Below are 23,222 nucleotides of genomic sequence, written 5' to 3'. Positions count from 1 at the left end.
ATTTAATACATGAGTTTTGGTGACCTCTGCATCATCAGTGCGAAAAGCCTAAATAAAAATTGCACAAAACATTTTTAAGGAACAAATTGCACAAAAATGATGGATGTAGCGAACATGATACGTATATGTTAATATATACATTTTTTTCTTTAAATATGTCAGAAGGTTCACTAAGCAGTCCAGTTTCAAAAATCTAGAATATCCAGCAGTTATTTCAGGATTTCGTTATCTTCAGTTCGGTTCAGGACTGAAGATAACAGCCATGATGATGTAACTTTCAGGAGAAAGTAACAGAACGCCTCGTAGTTTTCCTGTTGTGGTGAACGAGGTATGCCTCGCTCTCTGAGAAAGATCTCTGATTTGTGGTACTAAACACGGAGTTTTCTCTAGGTGGTTTACAAAAAAAAAATCACTGAAGGGCTGTGAAAAGTCACTAAATCTTGTTGGCACCAGTGAGGTGAAGTGTGAAAGTCACTTCTGTAAAAGAGTGGGCTGTCAGTTGCTCAATCTGAGAGCTTAAAAACCAAATAACAGCTCAGCTGGCATCTTAAAGCAAGGATGTCCTGGGTTCACGGTGTGTGCGTACGCGTGTGCGCTTGTCTTACTGTGAGGGTGTGATATAAGAGAACTGTCCAATATAGCCAGATCTTTGTAGCATTTTGTCTGTGTGTATTTGTGAGTGAAAGAGGGGGTGAGGGAGGCTGACTCATTGACTCTTTGCTGCTCAGTGCCTGTTCATGCAAATGAGAGTCTGTTGACATGCCAGAGTCTGCTCACAAAAGACAATCCATTAACTGTCTGTTCCACCTCCTGCTATCCTTCTTCCACTCTCTCTTCCTCTCTCGTACCTCTCTTCCATTTTTCAAGTCGAGTGCGTCTCGTTTTCCCCCATGCCTGTCTCTTTCTCTCTGGTACCCCCCACCCCTTCACTTTCTGCCTCTGTTTACCTCTCTGTACCTTTCAGCTGTTTTATCCTTTACCCTCTCTCCCTTGCTGCCAATGGCCACAGACACCCAAATCTGTGCATTTCAATAGTCTTAATATGTCAAATATGAATACTACTGTTTGCTGCTGATCTTGTATTGTAAATATTACATATCCGGAAAACAAATATGCACTTATGGCTTTTAGTTGGAGTATGAAGAGGGGAAAGGCAGTTCTTGCTACCATGTAATAAAGCTGTTAATGATACACAGGTTTGTTTTGCTTTGGTGTAAGTTAATAAGGAAATATCCTTCCGACCTTTTAAGGTTAGAAAAAGCATTGTGATGTCACTCAATAACTAGTAACTACACACGAACTACACACTATAATTAATAGATAAGATATGTGCAGTAGTATGGCAGTAAAGTGTTTTAATCCCTTATGGTGAACACACATTGACCTTGATCCCAGCTACAAACAAGAATCACTACAATATGCTGAAGTAGGGTTACAACACACTGACCTCACCTTACTTTCCGCTTTTATAACAAAATTTTAAAAAGGACATTTCAGTGCCTCCTGTAGCTTCTCCCTCACTAAAATCTGATCAGAGCTTTTTGCTGTTGTTTGTCTTCTTTCTGTCTTTATTCTGTATTTGCTGGTTTCTCAAAACGTTTTCTCCTCACTTGTTCTTTCAGCTATTTCTATAATGCTGCTATTTTTCACCATTCCCTTCCTTCTTTCTCTTCCACCCGTTTCTCCTAACCTTCCCCCTGTATTTCTGTCGCCTTCTTTTCCAGCCACTGTTCCTTTTCCCTAACCTCCGTACAGTTCGCTCACCTCCTCTTTCTCTGTGCTGTGATGACAGGGATGCAGGCAGAAGCAGAAAAGAGTGCTGAGCTAAACAGAGGCGCACAACTAGGGCAGCACAACTGCCTCCAGGGGTGTGTGTGTGTGTGTGAGTTTTCTCGTGGACTAACACAGAAAATGGGAGCGACGGAGCGACAGGGACGGACATTCAGAGCAAGGTGGTGAGGCAGCAGTACAATTATAGCTACTGTACAAAAAAAACCCTGTTAGGTAAAAAAATTCAACCTTCTTTGTGAAACAGTATCGAAAAAACAGAAAAAAAGGAGACTAACAGTTGTGAATGTTTACAGCAGTCCTTTCAGAAGATTATGTTAGATTTGGAGGATGGTTTGAAATTATTGCTGGATGTTTGCAGGGCTGATATCTCAATGCCGTGACACGGTGCAGACATTACAGTGCACGTTAATCTGTCAGTTATCGGACTTCATGTAGTTAACATGGGGGCTTTTAATGTTGACTTATTATTAGACATTATTCAGGCTTCTGTCATGCTCCTATTAGTTTTTCATGAGAACTTGGAAGTGTACAAGTATACAAAACATGTATTTTTTATATAGATGTACAGTAATGTGCAAAAATCCTGGGCTACGACCTATGTTTGTGCTGGCTCGTTGGTCTAGGGGTATGATTCTCGCTTTGGGTGCGAGGGGTCCCGGGTTCAAATCCCGGACGAGCCCTGAATGTTTCAAAAAATATTTTGTGTTTCCTATGTTCGCCCCCCCAAAAATATAAAGAAATGAGGTGTAGCTCAAAACTATTGCACGTTAATGTTTATACATATTTTTCCAAGAAAAACAGGACCTATCCATACATTTAGAAACACTAACGTATTTCAAAAAACAGTTGAATATAAACTTGATCTCCTGACTGACATACTGTCACTACATGTCTACAAGTTGTTTTGTATATTTACTCCAAAACGCTGTTTAAAGATCGCTTTCAATCTGTATTGTCATCTTTAAATAAAGTGACAAGTCACACATGGTCCCCTTTGTGTAAGCGTGAGGAGTTCAGCCCCGCCTCCTCTATAGAGAGCACAGGAGATGAGAGAAAAACAAGGAGGTCAAAATCTCCACTCACAGCAGGGTTTCGAGGGATGTCTCAGGTCGGCAGCTGTGCTCCGCGTTATCAGATGTAATTATCGGCCTTTATTGGAACAATAACAGTAATTTAATTTTCAATCTTATCGGCCTGTAATATACTGGGCACCAATATATCATACTTATCTAATTAATAGTACATATCCTGTTACAGTAGTGGTCTGATAAGATGTACACACTAAATGGAAACACTGAGGGACATCGTGATAACTGAGTTGCAATCAGTTTTTTTCTGTGTAACTTTTTTAATAACAACTAGGAGCCTTCAAAGTGCTTAAAAGAAGGCAAACTTAGGACCCATTTATCATTATTGAAACAATGTTGCTATGCTTCCAATATCAGCAGTTAGCTGAACTAAAATAAGTTATAAGATCAATTTATAATTTGTGTTTTCATGCAAATCAGATTTCAAAGAGAAAAAAATATCAGGGTTACTTTTTGATCATGTGAAAGAGTCAGAAAAAAAGCATTTAAAGGCTGGGTAGAGACTGACAAGACGGAGAGTAGTATATTTGTACTGATTTCACAGTCTCCATGGAGATACTTGTTAGTATGTCAGACATGTAGGCCCTCCCACTTGGCCAGGCTCAACCTCAGGAAACAGCAGCTCACAATGACATTTGTTCAGGTTGGCATATGTTTTTTCTCTGTGTGCATTTGAGCGCGTGCATCGGCGTGTACGAGCGGTTATGCTCACATGACTGTTTCCCAGTGCGATGAACTCTGTCAACCAGTAGTTTTCATCTGAACTGAATCACAACAAGACTCGGATCCTATGGGTTGCAGCCTGCATATGTGCACATATGTTTGCATGCATTTTTGTATGTATGACTGTCGGCATTTCTGAGAAACAGACAGTCACGGGCCGCGTGAGTGTGTCCCTCTTGGATGTATGTGTGGGGAAATGCCGTGTTTGTGTGTAGATGTAGACTGTATGTATTATGCAGACCTAGGAGAGCCTTGTGCTATAAATAAAACAGGGCTGCAGTGTGCTCACTGGCGGAATAATCTATCTGACACTATGGAGAAAGAGGGAGAGCGAGAAGGAATGGAGCAGACAGAGACGAGTCCAGAGAGAGAGGAACGAAAGACGAGTGAAGAGAGAATGAAAAAGAGGAACTGAAGAAAAAGGAAGGAGCAGGGTTAAGGACTGAGCAGGAGAGAGAAAATTAAAAGGGGCTAATCCACAGGGCCTCTAGCACTTAGTTAGCACTGTGACACAACTCAGAGTCATGTTCAAAAGGGCGGTAATGCCTTTCTTCACCATCTCCTTGGGTAATCTGCCATCCATGCTCGCCTCAGTCTCTCCCTTCTACAGTATGTCTGCAAAGAGCAAAAGGCGGTTTGTTTTGTTTATGTTCCTCACACCTGTGGTAAGGACATTTAGCAGGTCCTGCACACATTTGTCATTGGGTGTAAGTGCTTGTGAGCAAAATGTCAGAAGCTATTAAAACCTCACTGAAATCTCTCTGATACTGTGCAGATATTGTTGGCAGTAGAGCTGCCGGTTATGGATTGGGTCGCTTTTTGTTTTTGTTACAGTTTATCCAAATTGACCACATCTTTTGACCTTTTTGACATATGCCAGTATTAGCCTTCTTTGGCTGAAGTACTTGTTGTCCTTGGATCTACTAACATTGTAACTGTGTCTAGATTGTCTTGCTAATAAACTTTATCCAGTTCTTCCAGACCCTTTCCCAAGAAGTCTGCGTGCATTTATACATTATAAAACCTTTGATCTTGCCTTTCAAAATCTTATTCAAAACGTTAGCTTAATCATAGTAATCTGCTGTTGCTGTAATTCTAATCTGTGTTGTAGTTACAGCATTGTGTATATGTACATTTGGGTGCAGACCGCAATTTTTTGACTCATTATGTTATTATTTGTATGATTGCATATATTTTTTTTATTGAAAACTAATATCGAGCACATCCAACAAACAGCCACCGAATAAACAGCTGTTGCCGCTCGTTGACCTTGAGCTATATCTAGAGGACTATAATGGGGCTTGATATTGGATAATAGCTCGATATTAAAAACATCAGCAGGTCTTTTATCAGTCATAATCCAAATGCGTCACTTTTGTTTCATTAATACATGTACTGTCATCATTATTTGTCTGCTACTAGTATTCATTGGACATGGTTACGATAACAAGAATCTGTCTTTTTAAATCTACATAGCTGATGTCAAAACCACAGTCTGCCTGCTTTCTCTAAGTAAAGAATGAATAGACTTTTGCCTCTTTAACTCTTCTCCCTGCCAGGTGATGGAGTTGAAGGGTCAGATGATCCATGTGCCCGAGTCGTGCTCCGTGATGTTTCTGGGCTCTCCCCGTGTGGATAAGTTGGAGGAGCTGATGGGCAGAGGTCTCCACCTGTCAGATATCCCCATCCATGATGCCACACGGGATGTTATCCTGGTTGGGGAGCAGGCCAAGGCTCAGGATGGCCTGAAGAAGAGAATGGACAAACTCAAGGTAAATCGGTTGACAGTGTAGGCTCTGGCAAGGTAATTTAGCACTAACTAGCAACATATATCAAGTATAAGAAAGTGTATGGTCTTAAGCTATAGTCATTCCACTCATGTGCTGTTTGTTACGTTGCAATCTTTTCTTGTGATGCCAAGTATGAACTCAGTGTTGAGAGTTACGGCTCACTGCTTATCGAAATCTTAACACAGTGAGTATCTACAGCAAGCTACTGTTCTCTCTTTCTCCTCTACTACCTACTGACTGCCTCACTTTATGTGAGGCCCACCTTTTTCTTTGCTGCTGTTCAGTTTGTCAGAGAACAACGTGTGGTCACGACGCCTAAACTGGTGAAACTACACAAAAATATTCAGTATCTTTAGTATGTTTTTTTGAGCTTTTCCACAATGTGAACAACTGAAGTGAACAAATTAAATCCAGTGCCTCAGCTGTACCGGCTACTTAAAGCTCCATATTGACTGTATTAATGCATACTGCCTGGAAAGAATGTGGCTCCTGGGACTTCCTCTCATAATTTGCTTTCAAAGTACCCTTGAGCAAGTCACTGAGTCTTGACCCAATCCTGTGCGTCTGTTCATTGCATCACTCTCACTGCAACTACACCCCCAGGCTAGTGTTATAAATAGCTATGTCTGAGTCAACTTGCCTGCTTGAACAATGGTATAGCACTAAGAACCTTACCCAGAGACGCAAATAAACATATACAGACACACACAATCCAGAAAAAACAATCACACGAAATACATTCGCATCCACCAGCATTTTTTTTTAATTTGGTGCAGTACTCCCACATCTCAGCATCTCTGTCATCAGTTCCCTCTTCAAAGCAAAGCGCACAACCTCTCTCTCTTGTCTTCCAGGCCACATTAGAGCGGACTCATCAGGCACTGGAAGAGGAAAAGAGGAGAACCGTGGACCTGCTTTATTCCATATTTCCGGGCGATGTGGCGCAGAAGCTGTGGCAGGGTCAGCCGGTGCCCGCTCGCAAGTTTGATGACGTCACGATGCTCTTCTCAGACATTGTGGGGTTTACTGCCGTGTGCGCTCAGTGTACGCCTATGCAGGTCATCTCCATGCTGAATGAACTTTACACACGCTTCGACTACCAGTGTGGCATTCTGGATGTTTATAAGGTCAGTGGACCGAAAGATATCCGCCTCCTTCATAGGATGTAGTAATAATAAAAGAAAAAATATTATTTAGGGAGGAGCAGTTTGATTTGATTGCAAATGTAATATCTTTACCGGTTAATGTGTATACTTGTGTAAAATGAGTTCATTAAGATTGTTTTCCCGAATTTAAACCTTCCCAGAAAGTTAGAGCCCTCATTTCTTGGAATCTTTGGAGTGTTACCACACGAGCCCGCCTTTCCAGGGTGTGTCACTGTGTTTGTGCAAGTGCGTGTGCGTGCACTGTGTGTGTACGTGCCCTCATGTGTGGGTGCACTTGTGTTGTGGAAAAAGTAACTGATTAATGGCCAGTCTGTGAGAGCTTAACAAAGATGTGTCAATATTGTCCATCTGACAGTGTGGCTTTATGCCTAGTTACTGTATCACTGTAGTCTGCTGTCTTTTCCTCTTTTTTCATCTTTACTTTCTGTTACCACGTCCTCTTTTTTTCCAATCTTTTTACTTGTTTTCAATCTTTCCACCTTTGCTCCTCTCCATCATCGCCATCGTCAGTCATCTTTCATCTCTACCTCGGTACCTCAGTGAGCGTGACGGCAGCATACAATTTCCCATAAAAATGCACTGTTACTGTTCTCTCTTAGAAGTGTCACACACATATCAGATACACGGAGAAGTGAGATGCAGAGGGTGAAGGCAGGGAAGTTGACTGTATGTAACGAGGTATATGTGTATAGCAGGGGAAGAGTTAGGGTGTCAGCTTGTGTGTGCCAAAGAGAAAGCAGAAACAGGAGGACATGGTGAGGAGACTGAATCACCCATATGTCGCCATTGTCATGGTTACTGTCGAAATGATTTAGCCGGTGGCAGGCCTTAATGAGAGCAGTTTGTTTCCAAGCCTCTCTACTCCCCATCCCCAACCACCACCACCACCACCACACACACAAACACACACTTTTATCCTTTTGTGCCATTTTTTAAAAGTCTGTGTCCATGACACCTGTTTGTGTCGTCATGTGGAGATATGGAAAGATATCCATGAAAGTGACACTTTGTTTGCTTTATTGACACGTGCGTTCTTAAACTGTTTACACTTGCTGCTACTGCAGACTAGGAAATACTTGGCTTTATGGCTTAAATCTTCTTCTGTTTATGCAGCAGTTGTCATAGTTTGGATATTACACAGAATCAGTATACTTGAGAAGAGGTGAAACCTCCATTAAGTGTAAAATCCTCATTAATCAATGGGGATTGGAAAAAGTTAGGATAGGAACTAATAATGAGGACAGAAAATGTGACTTGTTTGGTATTCATACACATCTGCAGATTTGTTAGCTACACCCTAATGTGAATCTCCTGTTTCACCACATCCCAGAAACACCCGATTGAGATCTGGTGGAGGCCATTTGAAAACAGTGAATTCATTGTTGTGCTCAAGAAACCAGTTTAAAATGATTTGAGCTTTGTGACATGGCACCAGTATGATAATGTGAAGATGGGGTACACTACGGTCATAAAGGGATAGACATGGTGAGCAAATTACTCTGGTAGGCTGTGTAGGTTGATTGGAGATAAATGATCTGAATTTCAGGAGCGAGACCACACCTCCAAACACGCCCCTTCTGGGTCTTATCTATATATGACCTCCTCAGTTCTACAAGCTGTTCGTTCTCCTTTTTGTGCCCCATCCTCCCTCCCCTTTTTCAACTCTTTCACTTCTTCATTTCTCTTTAGTACATGGGGATCTGCCAGGCCCAGGAGCCGTCGCCAGTCCCCATCTAGGCCTTCCCCAAACCGCAGCTCAATTCTAGATTAAGCCATTCATCTATTAAAAAACTATTGCACCACCACTGGCATCCTGAACTGTTGAGAGAAGGCAGTATGGTTCCATGCTTTCATGATGACCCTGTTATCCAAATGTTGCAGCAGAAATGACCATCAGACCAGGCGACTTTTTCCAATCTTCTACTGTCCAATTTTCAGTGAGTCAGCCCATTTGAACTGTAGCCTTAGTTTCCTGTTCTTAGCTGACAGGAATGGCACCTGGTGTGGTCTTCTGCTGCTGTAGCCCATTAGCTTCAAGGTTTAATGTGCTGTATGTTCACAGATGCTCTTCTGCAGACCTTGGTTGTAACAAGTGGTCATTTGAGTTACTGTTGCCCTCCTATCAGCTTGAAGCAGTCTGAACATTCTCCTCTGACCTCTGACATCAACAAGACTTTTTCACCCAGAAAAATGCTGCTAACTGCGTTTTCTCTTTTTCAAACCATTCTCTGTAAATCTGAGAGATGGAGATGGTTGTGTACGAGGCTATCAGCAGTCTTTGAAAGACTTAACGCTTTCTTTCATCATCATCTTTCCTCCTCATTCTGATGCTCAGTTTTAACTTCAGCAGGATGTTTTAATCGTGTCTACATGTCTAAATGCACTGATTTGCTGATGATTTGAACTGGTGTACATAACAAAGTAGCCAGTGAGTGGATTTAGGTTGATCCAAGCATCTCTGCCTCCAAACCCATTAACAGGGAAGCATAACAATGGTTAATATATAGGACAATCATGATGTTCACTTACCAGCAATTCACCATAGTAGAAACAATTATTTTTTTCCACTTGAATGTAAGCTTTAGGTTGATCCTGGTTAAGTACAATATGTCAAACATCTATGTTTTAAAATGTTCATGGTTTCCAGGAAAACATAAAAATAAACCCACAATTGATTGGTTTTACACAATACTCATAATTTGATCATGATTAAAAACATTTTAACTTTTTTTTGTCTAAGACAAGAGAGAGATGCTTTAGTTTATGTATTTTATCAGGAATGAAAGCAAGGAGAGGTCTCTGCAGAGAAGTAGTGAGCATTCCTCAAATGTTTGGGGTAGAGATGGGCCAGCACAAGTCACTTCAGCCAACCATGTCTAACAGCTGAGGAACACCCACTCGGGTTCTGCAAAGGCTCCTTACTCATTGAAGTCCTTCAGCTTTAGCTTAACATAGTTACATGCACTCACAGCCACTCTTCCTTTTGCAGATTGAGACAATAGGTGATGCCTACTGTGTGGCAGGAGGGCTTCACAAGAAGGTTGATAGTCATGCAAAGCCGATTGCACACATGGCTCTGAAGATGATGGAGCTTTCTGAGGAAGTGTTGACGCCTGACGGTAAACCTATCAAGGTGAGTTTTCATTCATTTTCCATCTTGCGTCCCTTATAATAATTTCAACTTGCTAACAGTGCTGAAAGTGTCTGTTTATTCTCTCCTATTCTGCACGCCTAACCTTTTTTTTCTGCTATTTATCTATTTTTTGTATATAAAGCTGTCTCCTGAATAAGTTATATACAGTTTATTCTTGTGCTACTGTTGATCTTGTACCTAGGTTTATGTGTCAAACTTCATGTGGGTGTGTGCAATTGTAAAGCAAATCATACTAAAAGGCAAATTCTGCTGAATTGGTTGTTATCAAAATAACTTAAGCTGATCCGAAATCCTTCTGTAAGGTTGTGGTTACAAGTCGGTGCCGAATTATGCTGTTTATCTCTTCATTTCCCAGATATTGACATTCCTGACATTGTGGACTGATCAAACCAAGTGTGATCAGTCAGTTACTTGCTGATCAGAATCCTAAATATCTCACCGTATCCTCTCCGGTTATCAGTCGTTATTCCATGGCAGTTTTAACAATGCATTCAGTCATTACAGTAGCTACATGACTGCATGCAACAAAGTGCAAGCGTTTGTTTTCACATAAGCTTCATTAGTCTAATATTTTCCTTTTAACAGTTTTCTCTGATTCATCCACTTCCAACGAGATGAAACCTTAGTTTAAGTGCACCATTCACTGAGCTGCCTCTGCACTACGATAATGCTTTCTTAACAAGTTTACTTTGCAGTCATTTCTCCTTTATGTGTCCTGTGGTTATAATTATAAATAAGACTTTGTGAGACTTTCTCACAGTGCCAGAAACAGAAAGAAAAAATCTGAAAAGATGAATACGGTTTTTGAAGACGTTAGTGACATTTATTAATTGCCAAGAGATTTTCTTGGCATATTACCACCCTTAAGCCAAGCACCGAAGACTTTATTTAGAAGTGCTGTGAATTAGCCAGCTATTGTGAAGCTTTGGACTGCATGCTTAATTTGAAAATTTCATCAGCCAGTTAGCGTTATTAACACACTGGTTAAAGATGCTTTAAAGATCCTTTCTTGAACAAGAAGCATATTTATATGCAGTGTGCATTTAAGTGAAGAAAAAAACACTCTTAATCCTGCATTAATTCTAGTTTAGAAGCTGTTACCCCAGGATATCAACATGTGTGACAAAACATACTGTAGCGTGCTATATTCAGTCGTTTATTTTTAGTACTAAAAAGAGTTCCAGCTTTAGTAGTGGGCTACTAGTGGGCTAGGTCAGGAAGAGAAGAACACAGGTAAAGATAGGAAGGCTCCCCTCTTTCCTTTTTCTTGATTCTTTCCTTGTTACTTTTTCTATCTCCCAATTTTTCCATGTTTTCTAATCAATAAATAATATATGTTAAGATGGTTTACCCAAGCCAACAACATTTTTAAGACACAGCCTAAGTGTTGCTTAGCTGACATTGGTGCAGTTAATACTCTTTTTTTATCTTTCTTTTTACACCAGGTCCAACACACAAGTTTGTTGTACTTTATGGACATTTTAATGTCCTATTGTTGTTCTATTGTCGTGTGAAAGGAACACTTAATACAGTTATATTGCTAGAAAAGTATACTACGGGATATGGGCAAAAGTTTTTAATCTCTTAATCTTGGAATTCAGATGTTTACAGTCAATTCAATTCAAATTATTTTATATAGCACTAAATTACAACAACAGTTGCCTCAGGGCGGGTTTACAATGTAGGTAACAACCCTACAATAATAAAGAGAAAACAGAGAAAACCCCAACAATCATATGACCCCCAATTCAGCAAGAGCTTTGGCGACAGCGGGAAGGAAAAACTCCCTTTTAACGGGAAGTAACCTCCGGCAGAACCAGGCTCATTTGCCAAGATCAGACAAAGACATGCTGTGGATTAGAGATTAATAGACAGAGATTAATAATAATGAATGATTAAATGCAGAGAGATGTACAAACAGAAAAAGGTGAGTGAAAAAAGTTAAGTGAAGAAGAAAATGGCATCATGGGAAGCCCCCAGCAGCCTGGACCTATTGCAACATAACTAAGGGAGGGAGGATTGCCCTAAATATAAAGTTTGTCTTTTTGGCAGTGCCATTTATACAGGTGTATAAAATCCAGCATGTAGCCATGTAGTCCGCCTTCACAAACATTTGTGAAATTATGGGTTGTTCTAAAGAGCTCACTAAATTTGAGCGTAGTACTGTAACAGGATGCCACCACTGCAACAAGTCAATTCGTGGAATTTCTCCTCTCTTAGATATTTCATGATCAATTGTAAGTGGTATTATTGCAAAGTGGAAGTGTTCAAGAACCACGGTAATAGTACGTAAGTTAGAGAGTAGAATCGACAAGTGCTGAGGCGCAGAGTACGGAAAAGTTGGCAACACTCTGCTGACTCAGTAGCTGTGGAGATCCAAACCTCCTCGGGCATTAACATCAGCGGTAAAAACTGTGCGCCTGGTGCTTCATAGCCTGGATTTCTATGGCTGAGAAGCTCCTGTAGGTGTAATGTGTCCATATAGTGTCACATTTAACAGCTGCACTTGAAATAGTAACAGTGGTACTGTCCACATCATGCTGGTGTTGTGAGTTTTGACACATCATCGCAAAGTTATCAGTTATCAGCTCATTTTCATAGGTACAAAAATGAAAGCTAGTTTGTGGAACTGCGTTTAACAGTGGTCTAACTGTACTTTTAAAAATGCTTTAAATGGCGTGTGGCTTCAAAGAGAGAGGAGAAGGAAAGCTGTGGGAAAAATGATGAGTACAGTATTTTAAGTAGGAAGGGAAGCAAAGAGTCACGAAGGAGCGAACCGAGTTTCAGCCTCTCATGTTAATTTAGACGAATAAAAAGGAAAGGGGAATGATTTATTTATGACTATCCTTAGTCCAGTCACTGTGAAGGTCACCCAGCGCACTTACGATGCCAAAGTAGCTTTGCAGGCTTTGCTGTATTAAATCGTATTACAGGCTGAGGCTTTGATATTCAGTGTTTTTCTTATTGTGAATAACCAAAACATTTAGAAAGTCATACTTATGGTTTAGTACAATTTTGCAAAATATGAGATTAATTAGCTCTTCTTTTAAAGAAAAACATGGATATTCGTGACAATAAACATCGAAACCCACAAACCAGGGGGGTTAGGCACAAGTGTAAGAGAGACTAAGATGGACAAATGTTAAATAACAGAGAGAATGCTGCTCTGTGTACTGCATGCTCCTAACATTGTCCATCCATCTTAAAATAGAAAGGCTTTGCCAAGCATTTTTGGCCTGCTCTCTTGCTCTCCCACTTTCTCCCTCCATTTTCCCCTTCCCTTCTTTATCTTTCACCTCCTCCTCCTCATCTCCCCGCCGACTCCTCCGCAGCCTGGCTCAAACTCCTTTCTTTAATTTCACCTCTTTCTTTTTTCCCTTCATCCCGAAATGCAGTCTTGTTCTGCTTTCCCTGTTTTGCACGCTTTGTAATGCCCTCCTCCTTATCTCTCATCACTTTATGTTGGCATAAAGATATTCAACACTTCAGCATGACAAATGGTGTTCAGCGAGTGCACTCAGCTCCAGCCAATGCTGCACTGTTATGCAAACTAACACGAGAGCTGTGAGAGAGGAGTGAGAGAAAATGTTTAGCCACGGAGAGAAGACTGAGCAAGTGATCGAGTGACACAGAGACATATACGGAGGAGATGTCAAGAGAGATGCACATATAGAAACCAAACATTGTGCCGTACGTTGTTTTTATCTACATTATTGCCTCAATTACAGGTCTATGCCACGATGTATGCGTGTGCTTGTGTGTATGAGTGGGTGTATGAGTAGGTGAGCAGGTGTGGATGGGAGTGATGTAGTGCTTGCTGCGGCTAATAGGAACTGTGCCCAAACCTCAATGGTTTTCTCACCAAATATACTTCACAAAACACGCTGTGTTGACACTCTCTGTATGCAGGTTTATATTCAAACTAAACAGTTGTTATTCTTTTTATGTGGGCCTATGCCCAGCAAACAGAGACTGCATCTGCAGAACTGAGAAATGGACATGGACGTCCATGCAACCTGTATAGGACATTTCCATGCAACAGCCCTGCAGGTTGTTGCATGTAAACGATGCTCAGTTGGTACTATTCCTTAGCCCCTCATCTGTTATTCTCACAAGGTTTGGGGAAAACAAAAATATATATTTTATTTATTTATTTATTTATTTATTTATTTATTTATTTATTCCCCTGTTATTTGGTAGGAGGGGATAAAATGGCTCTTTTGATGTTGAAGGTCGTTGAACTTGTACCATTAGACAACTACTGGCAGCATAACCCATTAATACAAGGCGCGATGGGATACTTTAAATTTTGTTTATGGCAAATTCTGACTCTACCCTCTGAATGTCGCAGCAGAAGTGGAGCTTCATCAGACTAGGCATGGTTTTCCGATTTTCTATTCACCAAATTTAGTGAACACATTCAAATTGTAGCTTCAGTTTCTTCTTCTTAGTGGACAGGGGTGGCACCTGGCATGGTCTTCTGCTGCTGTAGTCCAGCACCTTCTAGGTTCAGAGATGGTCTTCTGCATATATTGGTTGGAACGAATGGTTATTTGAGTTACTCTTGCCTTCTTCAGCTTCACATCAACAAGGCATTTGCACCCAGAGAACTGCTCTCTGCAACATCCTAGGGATGGTTTTTATGGGGACATCTCATTAGACCAGCAGTTTTTCAAATACTCCAACACCTGCAGTCAAGCCACATTTATTTAAATCACCTTTCTTCCGCATCCTGATGCTCATTTTGAACTTATCTTCACAATGTCTGCATGCCTAAATGCATTGAGTTGCTGCCAAACAACTTCTCTCTGAATTATATTTTTTAATCTCTAATATATTGATATGATGATAAGAGAAAATAACAATGCACAGTTTTGTGATTTATACCAACCCCCTCCTCCCTGTATGCCTACTCGTCCATTCTATAAAATTTGTCAATGACCACTGAATTGGTACAAATTATTAGGCACTTAATATTAAGTGTTACCTATTAGGGAATAATCTCTAACAGGCATTTTTTCCAGTTTCAAAGTCTAAAAAAAGGCTTCTGTTTTTTTTCTTTCTTTCTCAGAGCACATGGCAACATCATTCAGATGGCTTCTTTTCAGCTAACTGACTGTTTCAGAATTACAAATCTGACTTAACTTTGCTTAAGTATTGCTGCACTTTTGCTTACACCGGCTAACCCTAATGCAGTCTAAGACAGCGGTCCTGCAACATGAAGGCAACACTTGTTTTTTTGTTGAAACTGTCTGCATGACTAGGTATTTTTTCAGATAATGCTATAGGGTCTATACCTTACAATACAAAGAATGACTGATGTTATGTTAAAATGAAACTGAACTGAGCCTTAAAGCAGTTTCCTTAAATTTGTTTTACCTTAGTAAAACTTACAAACTGCTGAATGACTGTATGAGAAATATTCACTCTTTAACAACAACTCCTTCCTCTCTGTGTCTCAGTCTGTCTCCATCTTTGTGTTTCTGTCAGCTTGGCCAGAGGCTAGAACGCGATTGGTCGTCTGCGCTGCTGCGCCATTTGCTCTTTGGCTCACTGAAGGCCATGTGCTATGGATGCTGACTCACAGCGAAAAGGGAGGGGAAGGGTGTATGAGTTTTACAGTGTCTGTGTTTTGAGACTGAGAAAGAAAGAGAAGTGTGGGCGCTGGATGTAGATTTGTTTGTGTGAGTGTCTGTTGTAGAGACAGACAAGTACATGGCCATCTGTAAGCGGTTTAGCTACAAAAATAGGTCACACTAGTGCACCTAGCAGCACCTTTCTCCTGTGCATTCTGGCTCTCTCATTTCCTTTGTCTCTCCTCCTCTGCTGTCAAGGTTTTGCCATCTAATTATAGGGTTATTTTGTCTCCCTCTCCATTGTCTTTCAATCTGTCTTGCTCCTTCTCTCTCACTACCCCACTCGGCTGTTGTTGCTATGACTACCATGCACTGTGCTGGAATGCACAGTGTGGCATTGATTACAAAGGTGAAGAGACGCTCAAACAGATCATTAGAAATCTACTGGGTTCCACCAGAGACATTATGAAGAATCTTGAATAGAAATCTATGAAAGCATCCAACAACACCATAGACCGCGGTTGTCCCGCTCCCAGCCTTCAAAGAGCCAATCAGCAGCAGAACCAGAAAACATATCAGCCAATCACGCTGTTGCAATGACACAACATTCAAGGTTCACCACAACGTATTGGTAAACAAATCTACTTGTTGTAGTAAAGATGTAGGTATGTCTATCTCGCACGTTTCCTGTCTAACTGTAGCAATAATGTGAATCAGCATGACAGCAAGAGCTCCAATGGGATAAGCCAGGGATATTACAGGATTTAAAGCAACATACAAGATGAAAACCAAGCAAGCAAAAAAGATGTGACCAAAGAATGAACTTCAGTTACAACCAGCACGACAGACAGGAGTTAGTAAGACCTCCATCATACAGCCCTAGAGTTCAGCTGGCAACCACGTGGCAACCTCTGGTCTCTAGGGAAAAATGTGTATTCCCTGACCAGCTGACAAGAGTCTGCTGGAGATTGCTGGTGAAATTGTTGTAAAGAGGGTGACGTCCTTGTCATTGCTTTGGTAGTTTGCACAGAAGATGCAGATTTGTCTACAGACAGTCACTGAGAGGTTTTGAAACCAGAAACAGGAAAAAAGTTCTCCCTTACTGCTGCAACCAACACGTTTCAAAAGGCACACTTGTACTTTGAAGTGGAGACAATCTCCATTTCTTCAATGCAAACTATGGGGGACTGTGGACAAATACTTGTGACAAAAGGAATTGCAAGGAAGTTTTGGTGCAGCACTGTATCTGGACCAATTTCACTACGCTGTTGATCGTCTGAGTTGTTTTTAAAAATAGTTCCCAAGGTCTTGCCAAAATGTGCTCCAGTGTGTGTAAAGAAAGACCAAACAAGTCTGACTTTCCTGTAAAAGTTAGGAAAAGTTGTAAAAGCTGTTGGATATATTTTATTCTGTATTTTCATATCTGATTCTCTAATTTGGTTTGCGATACTGAATGGAAAAGTAACAAGCCCGATCTTGCACCAGGTAAAAAGAATACTTAGCTGGTGTGTCGAATAAGCCAAAATGTGGTTTTAAAATCCTTATTTTAAAAAGAGTCGTCAAATACTTCTGGACTTGGTTGCACTGGCTTATTTGGGAGGGGTGTGTTCGCACAGCCAGACATGTACACGCCCACAATGACTTGTCCCTGAGTGGTAGAAATAAATGCTTGGTTGAATGACCATGAAATGCAGCGATAGCCAGATAGCTTTCACTCCAGCCTCCAGCCATTTATAGATTCATGCTTCAGCCAGATTATAATACGAACACCGCGTTGCTGCCATGCATCTGTTACCAAGTGGAGATGGAATCAATTATTTATTTGATTAATTTCCCTCTCATGCTCATGCTATTTTAAGATTTTCATCTCTCAAAAAATCTGCTTCTCCAGGATATCAGATTAGGTAATAACATCCACACTAATATGGAACCATGATTACGACGCTACAGTTTCCATTTATCGGATCAATGCACACAAGATAGCCTTTGTACTGCAGGATAGACAGAAAACGAATTAATGGCATCAGCCTGGTTCAGCAGGGAAATCAAATTTATGAACATCTGCAACAGCGGCAGGTTTGTTTACTCATTTCAGAGGCCAGGACGAGTTCAGTTTGGGCACTTTGCTCTGAACTTTGATGCGGACAGTAATATTCTTTGGACTGTAAACAGACTCAGGTAAAGCAGCTGTATAGAGTCTGTTTTAATGCCAAGTGCATGCGTGCTTCCAAGATATGCACATGAAATCCTTTCATTGCTTTAACATACCTTCTACTTCTTTTTTTCTCTCCCACCACCTTCTTTCCTTTCTGTCTCAGCTGAGGATAGGTATTCACACAGGTTCGGTGCTGGCAGGTGTGGTCGGGGTTAAGATGCCACGGTATTGCTTGTTTGGTAACAACGTGACGCTGGCCAGCAAGTTTGAATCAGGAAGCCATCCCAGGTGTATCAATGTTAGTCCCACAACGTATCAGTAAGTACCTGTGCTGTATGTTGCATAAAAATGCGTTGCATACATACTGTATACAGTACCTTAAGTTATGGAAGTATACGCCCTCACAGGCTTTTTATTTGGCATTATTGTTTTAGTGTGACTCATTATTCGATCATAACTTGATTTTATTGTTAAATATTTACGTTATTTTACTTGACCTCTGTTTTACTTTTTTTAATCTTCTCTTATTCTCATCTCTTTTCAACAGACTGTTGAAAGACGACCGCTCTTTTTCATTTGTCCCTCGTTCAAGGCTGGACCTCCCAGAGAATTTTCCCAAAGAGATCCCAGGGACATGTTACTTCCTGGAGGCGGGCACATCCCACAGTCACGCCTCACTGACCAGCTCTCGCTCCGCTCCTCCAGCCTCTATGAGGAAAGTCTCCTACAGTATTGGGACCATGTTTCTAAGAGAAACAAGTTTGTAGAGCCCATACACAGACCAGGCTACACAGTTAATTATTATGTTAGTGACTGGATTTTGAACTTGTGCAGGAAACCAATTACACAGATCTTTGGATATGCAAATGCATTATTTAAGAAAAACTTTGATTCAGACCTGTGGGATGGCCTGTATGAATGGAACTTTGAAAAGGCTTTCATCATAAGTGACGAAGAACAACATGCCCTCGTCTCTCCTGAGCAAAGGAGATACGGTTCAAAAGACTTAAGGAACAGCTACTGCGCTAGTCTCACAAGGACCCTCCCCCAGGGAAGTGTACTGATGGAATCAATTAGAAGAGAAACCTTAATATAAACCTTCATGATCTAGCTGGATTCCTCAGCTCCAGACCTGGAATCTGGTTCTCTCTGACCTGCGTCTAAACACAGGAATGCTTGGAGAAAGCCTGGAGATAGACCAAACATATGACCGGAATTGCACTCAATAGAAATGGAACTGCGCAAATTGAACAAATCCACTTCCCATTAACAAACTGGGTGCTGAGTATGAAGTCGGGTGAATTTTTGCAAGATGGCAACATTGCCATAAACGTTTGCTGTGCATCATGGCCACTTTTACAAGGATGATAACAACACAGCAACCCCTCCCTCCCCTTGCAGCTGTCTCTATGTAATGTCATGCTTTACCAAACATACGTCTAACAACTGCTACTTGTTATATTAGAAAGCATCAACCTAGGAGCAGTTGGTTGTGGTGGCGGGTGATTAATGAGAGGCACAAAGGAGACAATTTAGCAGTCATCTAAGGACAAATGCCAAAACCACGAGTATTAGGCTGACTTTATAGGTCTGTCTGCTTCTAACCTACTGAAAACTATAACCAACCCAAGTCCAGCCATTTCATTGCATATTATATGTGTAGGTCTGAAAATGATTCCCAGCTCAGTGCCTTTATTGCTCAAATTTGGACAGATATAAGATGAATTGAACTGAAATATTTGAATAGAAAATATAAGGATCGCTCAATTTATCTCATGTTTTAAGTTGTTTAATGACTTTTTAAAAAATGGTTAATGACATGAAAGGAAGAATGACATGTGCCAATGGTTTTAAGCCACTTTTGTATTTGTTGTACATTTCACTCTTGGATGGTAATGATTGGTTGGCAAGATAAATCAAGCCTTCCTCAAAGAATTCAGATATTTTAATTTGCATTCACCCGACTGTGTCCAGATCCAATAATACACACTAAATAGTACTTATAATATAGTACTGTGCCAAATTATACACTTAGTCGTAGTATGCGTATCTTACACAGTTCACACTTACACACATAACCTATTTTAACGGCTTTAAATTTTTAATATACAGTATGCAGTTGTCTACTAGCCCTATCAGGTGCAACCACCAGGTTTCAGATTACGTAGTAGTCCGAGTATAATTTGCTTAAGCAAATCAAGCGATGTCAAGCGAATTCATCCGAGACAGTCGTCATAAGCTATCATCATGCAGTGGGAGCTGAAGGTTTGAAGTTGAATAGTCTTTGTATATTTGATAGCCTCGGCAGATTTGGGTATTATTTTATACCAGTGCTGCCAGTGTTCTTAAACAGTTGAGTAAAAAAATGTTTATATCAGTTTAAATGGTTGATTAAGGGAAAACAAATATATGGGGTTATAGTTTCCATTATATCGATATATATTTGATGTTAAATGAAATGTTTTTATTATGATATGAAGGGAACAGAGATAACAGCCTAAATGAAATTATTACTAATGGATGGCCCCCAACAAGCAAAAAACATGCATAAGATCTTTGTTATTTAAATTCGAATGAGCGGTACTCATCGTTTCCTCTCCATGCTTGACAACATCACATTATTGCTCATGTTGCTTTAAATCTAACTTACTTAATAAACTGATAATAACATCTGTTCCGAGAGAAAAGAATGGTTTCGTCACTGGTTTACTCCAGCACAGATTATAGTTCGTAATTTTAATAGGAATAAGATGTCGCAAATTCACTACATCTTGCCAAATTCTTGTTGCTTGAACCCAACAAGATCAAATAAAAAAGTGCCAAATGTGCATTTAGACACACCAGAACACCAGGTTTTATTCCTGCTTTCCACATCTTGATGGCTTGCGGTAGTAGCAGGGAGGAAAAACAATGGTTACACATTGAAACTCATTAATATAAAAAATTCAATAACAAATACCTTTTCTGCCCTCTAACTTAGACATTCACCAGCACAACTGTGTGTTGTTCCAAACTGATGGAAATGGTGTTAAAAGGGCAAACAGCACAGATTTCCTTTTAAACTGCCAACTGTTCATTGTTGCCATAAAATTCTGTCAGCAGAGTCTCAGATGGGAGGAAGCATTAGAAAGCAATGAAGGCTTGCACATTTTTATTTAATTTTTTTTTTTTTACGTGTCACCATCTTACCCACATTTCCTATTAACAAACAGTTGGCTAGACAATAAACACATCAGTCAAAAACATGGCAGCATAGCTTTTTGCCTAAAAAATATTACGAGTTGCAACACAGCGAAAAAGTTTTTTATTAACATGAAACTAGGTGCCGTTGTTTAGTGGGACAGCTTTGCCATCTTAAGCTTAGAGAGTTTATCTTCACTTAGAGTCATCAGTCAACTTTAAGCTTAAATCAGTGGATTATTTTGCGTAGGGGGTTGCTAAACATTTTATTACACTTTGCGGCAGCAGAGCAAAAAAAAAAAAATCTGTCCCAGACCGTCCATTCATTTTGTGTGATGTATAGAGAACCAGAATCTGCAGTAACCATCTGAGACATCAGCAAAACATGCATCTTATGTAAGTATTTATCAGTGGCTCAGAAGATTAGCATTTCTCTTTACATAAACTGTGTCAAGCCTATCAGTGAAAAGTAACGTGTACGTCAGACATAATGGTGTTCATCAGGTCTTCCAGAGTTAAGGGAAGTCGGTCTTTCAAGCCAGGGAAAGTAAAAAGGTGGTTATTGTTTTTTAATTGACCATAAAGTTAGATTTCACAGCTTTTCTGTGAGGTACCAGAAGGGTGATTTTATATAAAACCGCAATTTTCAAAGTGTCTTTAAATTCTACCTAAAATTTTGTGTTACTGCTGCAAATAATCGACAATATTTGCATTAATTTCATTTTTGGAAGGACTCAACTACTGCATTGTACCCACCAGTAAGATAACCCCTCCCAGAAACCTTGTTAAGTGTATTTGACAGCTGTGTTACTGAGCCTGGGGGGAGGTTTTTACAGGGCAGACTTTCGCATACAAATGTACAAGTACTTCCCAGCTGTCATCCTGGCGATAATGCATAGACAAATTAATGTATACTTGATAAATCTACTGTAGCATAAATGTAGTGCAGTGCCTAAATTTTTGCTGGTAGGCTAAAAATAGGACATTACACCAGCATTACACCCACACAACTTGTGTCCAGTCCTTACATCTCCAAGTCTGTAGATTCTTGGCATAATAATAAATGTTTGGCCTGATCTAACAAGTCTATTTAGATGCACAGGTGTTGCAGGTATTGATTCTTTACAGTGTTACACCACTGCACTCGAGTGCAAGTCGGTGACTTACTCACACACAGGCGTACTTTCAGGTAACAATGGCAATACAACTGAGCTATAGTGTATAAATTGTCTCAAATAATGAACATGAACAAATATTGTTAAGTAAGTGTGTGAGGGTCCAGCGTCCAGTGAGACAAAGCCAAATACATCCACGACTTCTCCAGCTGTTGTCTGCGTGCCTGATTGTGTGACTTTGTGTGTGTGTGGGTCAAACAATAGGAGATAATACAAACACCAGTTATTAGCAAAATCTGTACAATTTCGACTATTTAATGTATTCCACATGGGAAAAAACAAACAAACCTGAAATTGTATTACGATTACTTTGCAGGTTCCTTTTGGTATAATTCCAAAGTGAATTGTGAGTTGTAGCAAAACAAAAATCTCTGCTTTGTTGTCCTTATTTCTTTATTTCAGCTTTATACTTTCTGTCAGTATGTTTCATCCATCTAAAGGCAGGCTGGTTTTCTCGACGCACCACTGTCCCACAAAACCTTCACGCACTCGGTAATGTCTTCTTTTTTTTTCAAGAACTTAAAAAAATATATAGACACTTTTGTTACTTTTTCATTCTGTGTTTTACTTTATTAAATGATTTTGTTTGATGATGCATTCATGAAGCATTTTCTTTAACTGAAATAGCATGAAAATATCATTTTTACTGAAGAATAAAGTTGCTATGTTTTTTGCAGGACATTGTTATAAATTGTTTTGTTGCCAAGTTCAGCTTCACCCCCACTGACATACAGTACAAAGGGTCAAAGATGATGGGAAACTGGACTTTATTTGTTTTAACAGTCTAGTTTTAACAGCAGAAACAAATGAGGGTTGATGCCTGGGTCCGCCAAAAGATGTGTATTTCTATGTTCAGCTCCAACCTTTGAGAAATAGTAGCTTCCATAGGTTAATTTAGCACTAATTAATCATTTCATTTGAGACCCAGCGATTTATAATCACATTCAAAAGTCTGCAGAGGCTTTTGTACTTTGGTGTTTGATGTTGTAAACATAGCAAAACTGACCCTGGAAATGAACCCCGTTTGACCCTGCTGTTGGAATTAGGTGTACTGTATATGGAAGGGGCATGATGACAACTGTTGGTTTCTGACTGACATTAAGGGCACATCTTCTGTCTTATATGATGTAAATAAAAAACACCAAGTATCTTTAATAAGGAACAAAGCCTGCGCCTGTTACTGTGAATGCGTGCGATGGCATGCTAATGAGTGTGAGACGGTGTCTGTGTGTGACTTTGTTGAAAATTAAAAACTAAAATCATATTAGCATAAATAATAATCGTAACAAAGTAGACTTTATCGTTATTTTTATTATTATATCGAATGATGAGAAGCAGTAGCCAGCCATGGGAACAGTCAGTTTATAGGCTGTTAAGAGTAATCACTTTCAATCATTGTTATGTTGTGTGTGGTGCGCTGTGTC

At 40.1% G+C, this 23,222-nt stretch overlaps 1 protein-coding gene and 1 non-coding gene across 2 annotated transcripts in view; both read left to right on the top strand.

Annotated features, from left to right (window-relative positions):
- gucy1a2 (guanylate cyclase 1, soluble, alpha 2) overlaps nt 1-22,960 on the top strand; it is a 44,720-nt gene extending 21,760 nt beyond the window's left edge. Inside the window, exons 6-10 of the mRNA XM_005474654.4 lie at nt 5,162-5,374; nt 6,247-6,519; nt 9,548-9,691; nt 17,607-17,761; nt 17,991-22,960. Coding sequence (XP_005474711.1) covers nt 5,162-5,374; nt 6,247-6,519; nt 9,548-9,691; nt 17,607-17,761; nt 17,991-18,210 — 1,005 coding nt within the window. The 3' untranslated portion in view covers nt 18,211-22,960. The remainder of the gene's footprint in view (nt 1-5,161; nt 5,375-6,246; nt 6,520-9,547; nt 9,692-17,606; nt 17,762-17,990) is intronic.
- Nucleotides 2,400-2,471, top strand: trnap-ugg (transfer RNA proline (anticodon UGG)). The gene has a single exon. It is a non-coding gene; the product is annotated as a tRNA-Pro (tRNA).
- Nucleotides 22,961-23,222: the final 262 nt, after the last annotated feature.

The sequence above is a fragment of the Oreochromis niloticus genome, linkage group LG14 (genome assembly GCF_001858045.2).
Source record: "Oreochromis niloticus isolate F11D_XX linkage group LG14, O_niloticus_UMD_NMBU, whole genome shotgun sequence".
NCBI classification, from domain to species: domain Eukaryota; kingdom Metazoa; phylum Chordata; class Actinopteri; order Cichliformes; family Cichlidae; genus Oreochromis; species Oreochromis niloticus.
The sequence above is the reverse complement of the archived record's forward strand: the minus strand, read 5'-3'. Positions and strand labels throughout refer to the sequence as shown.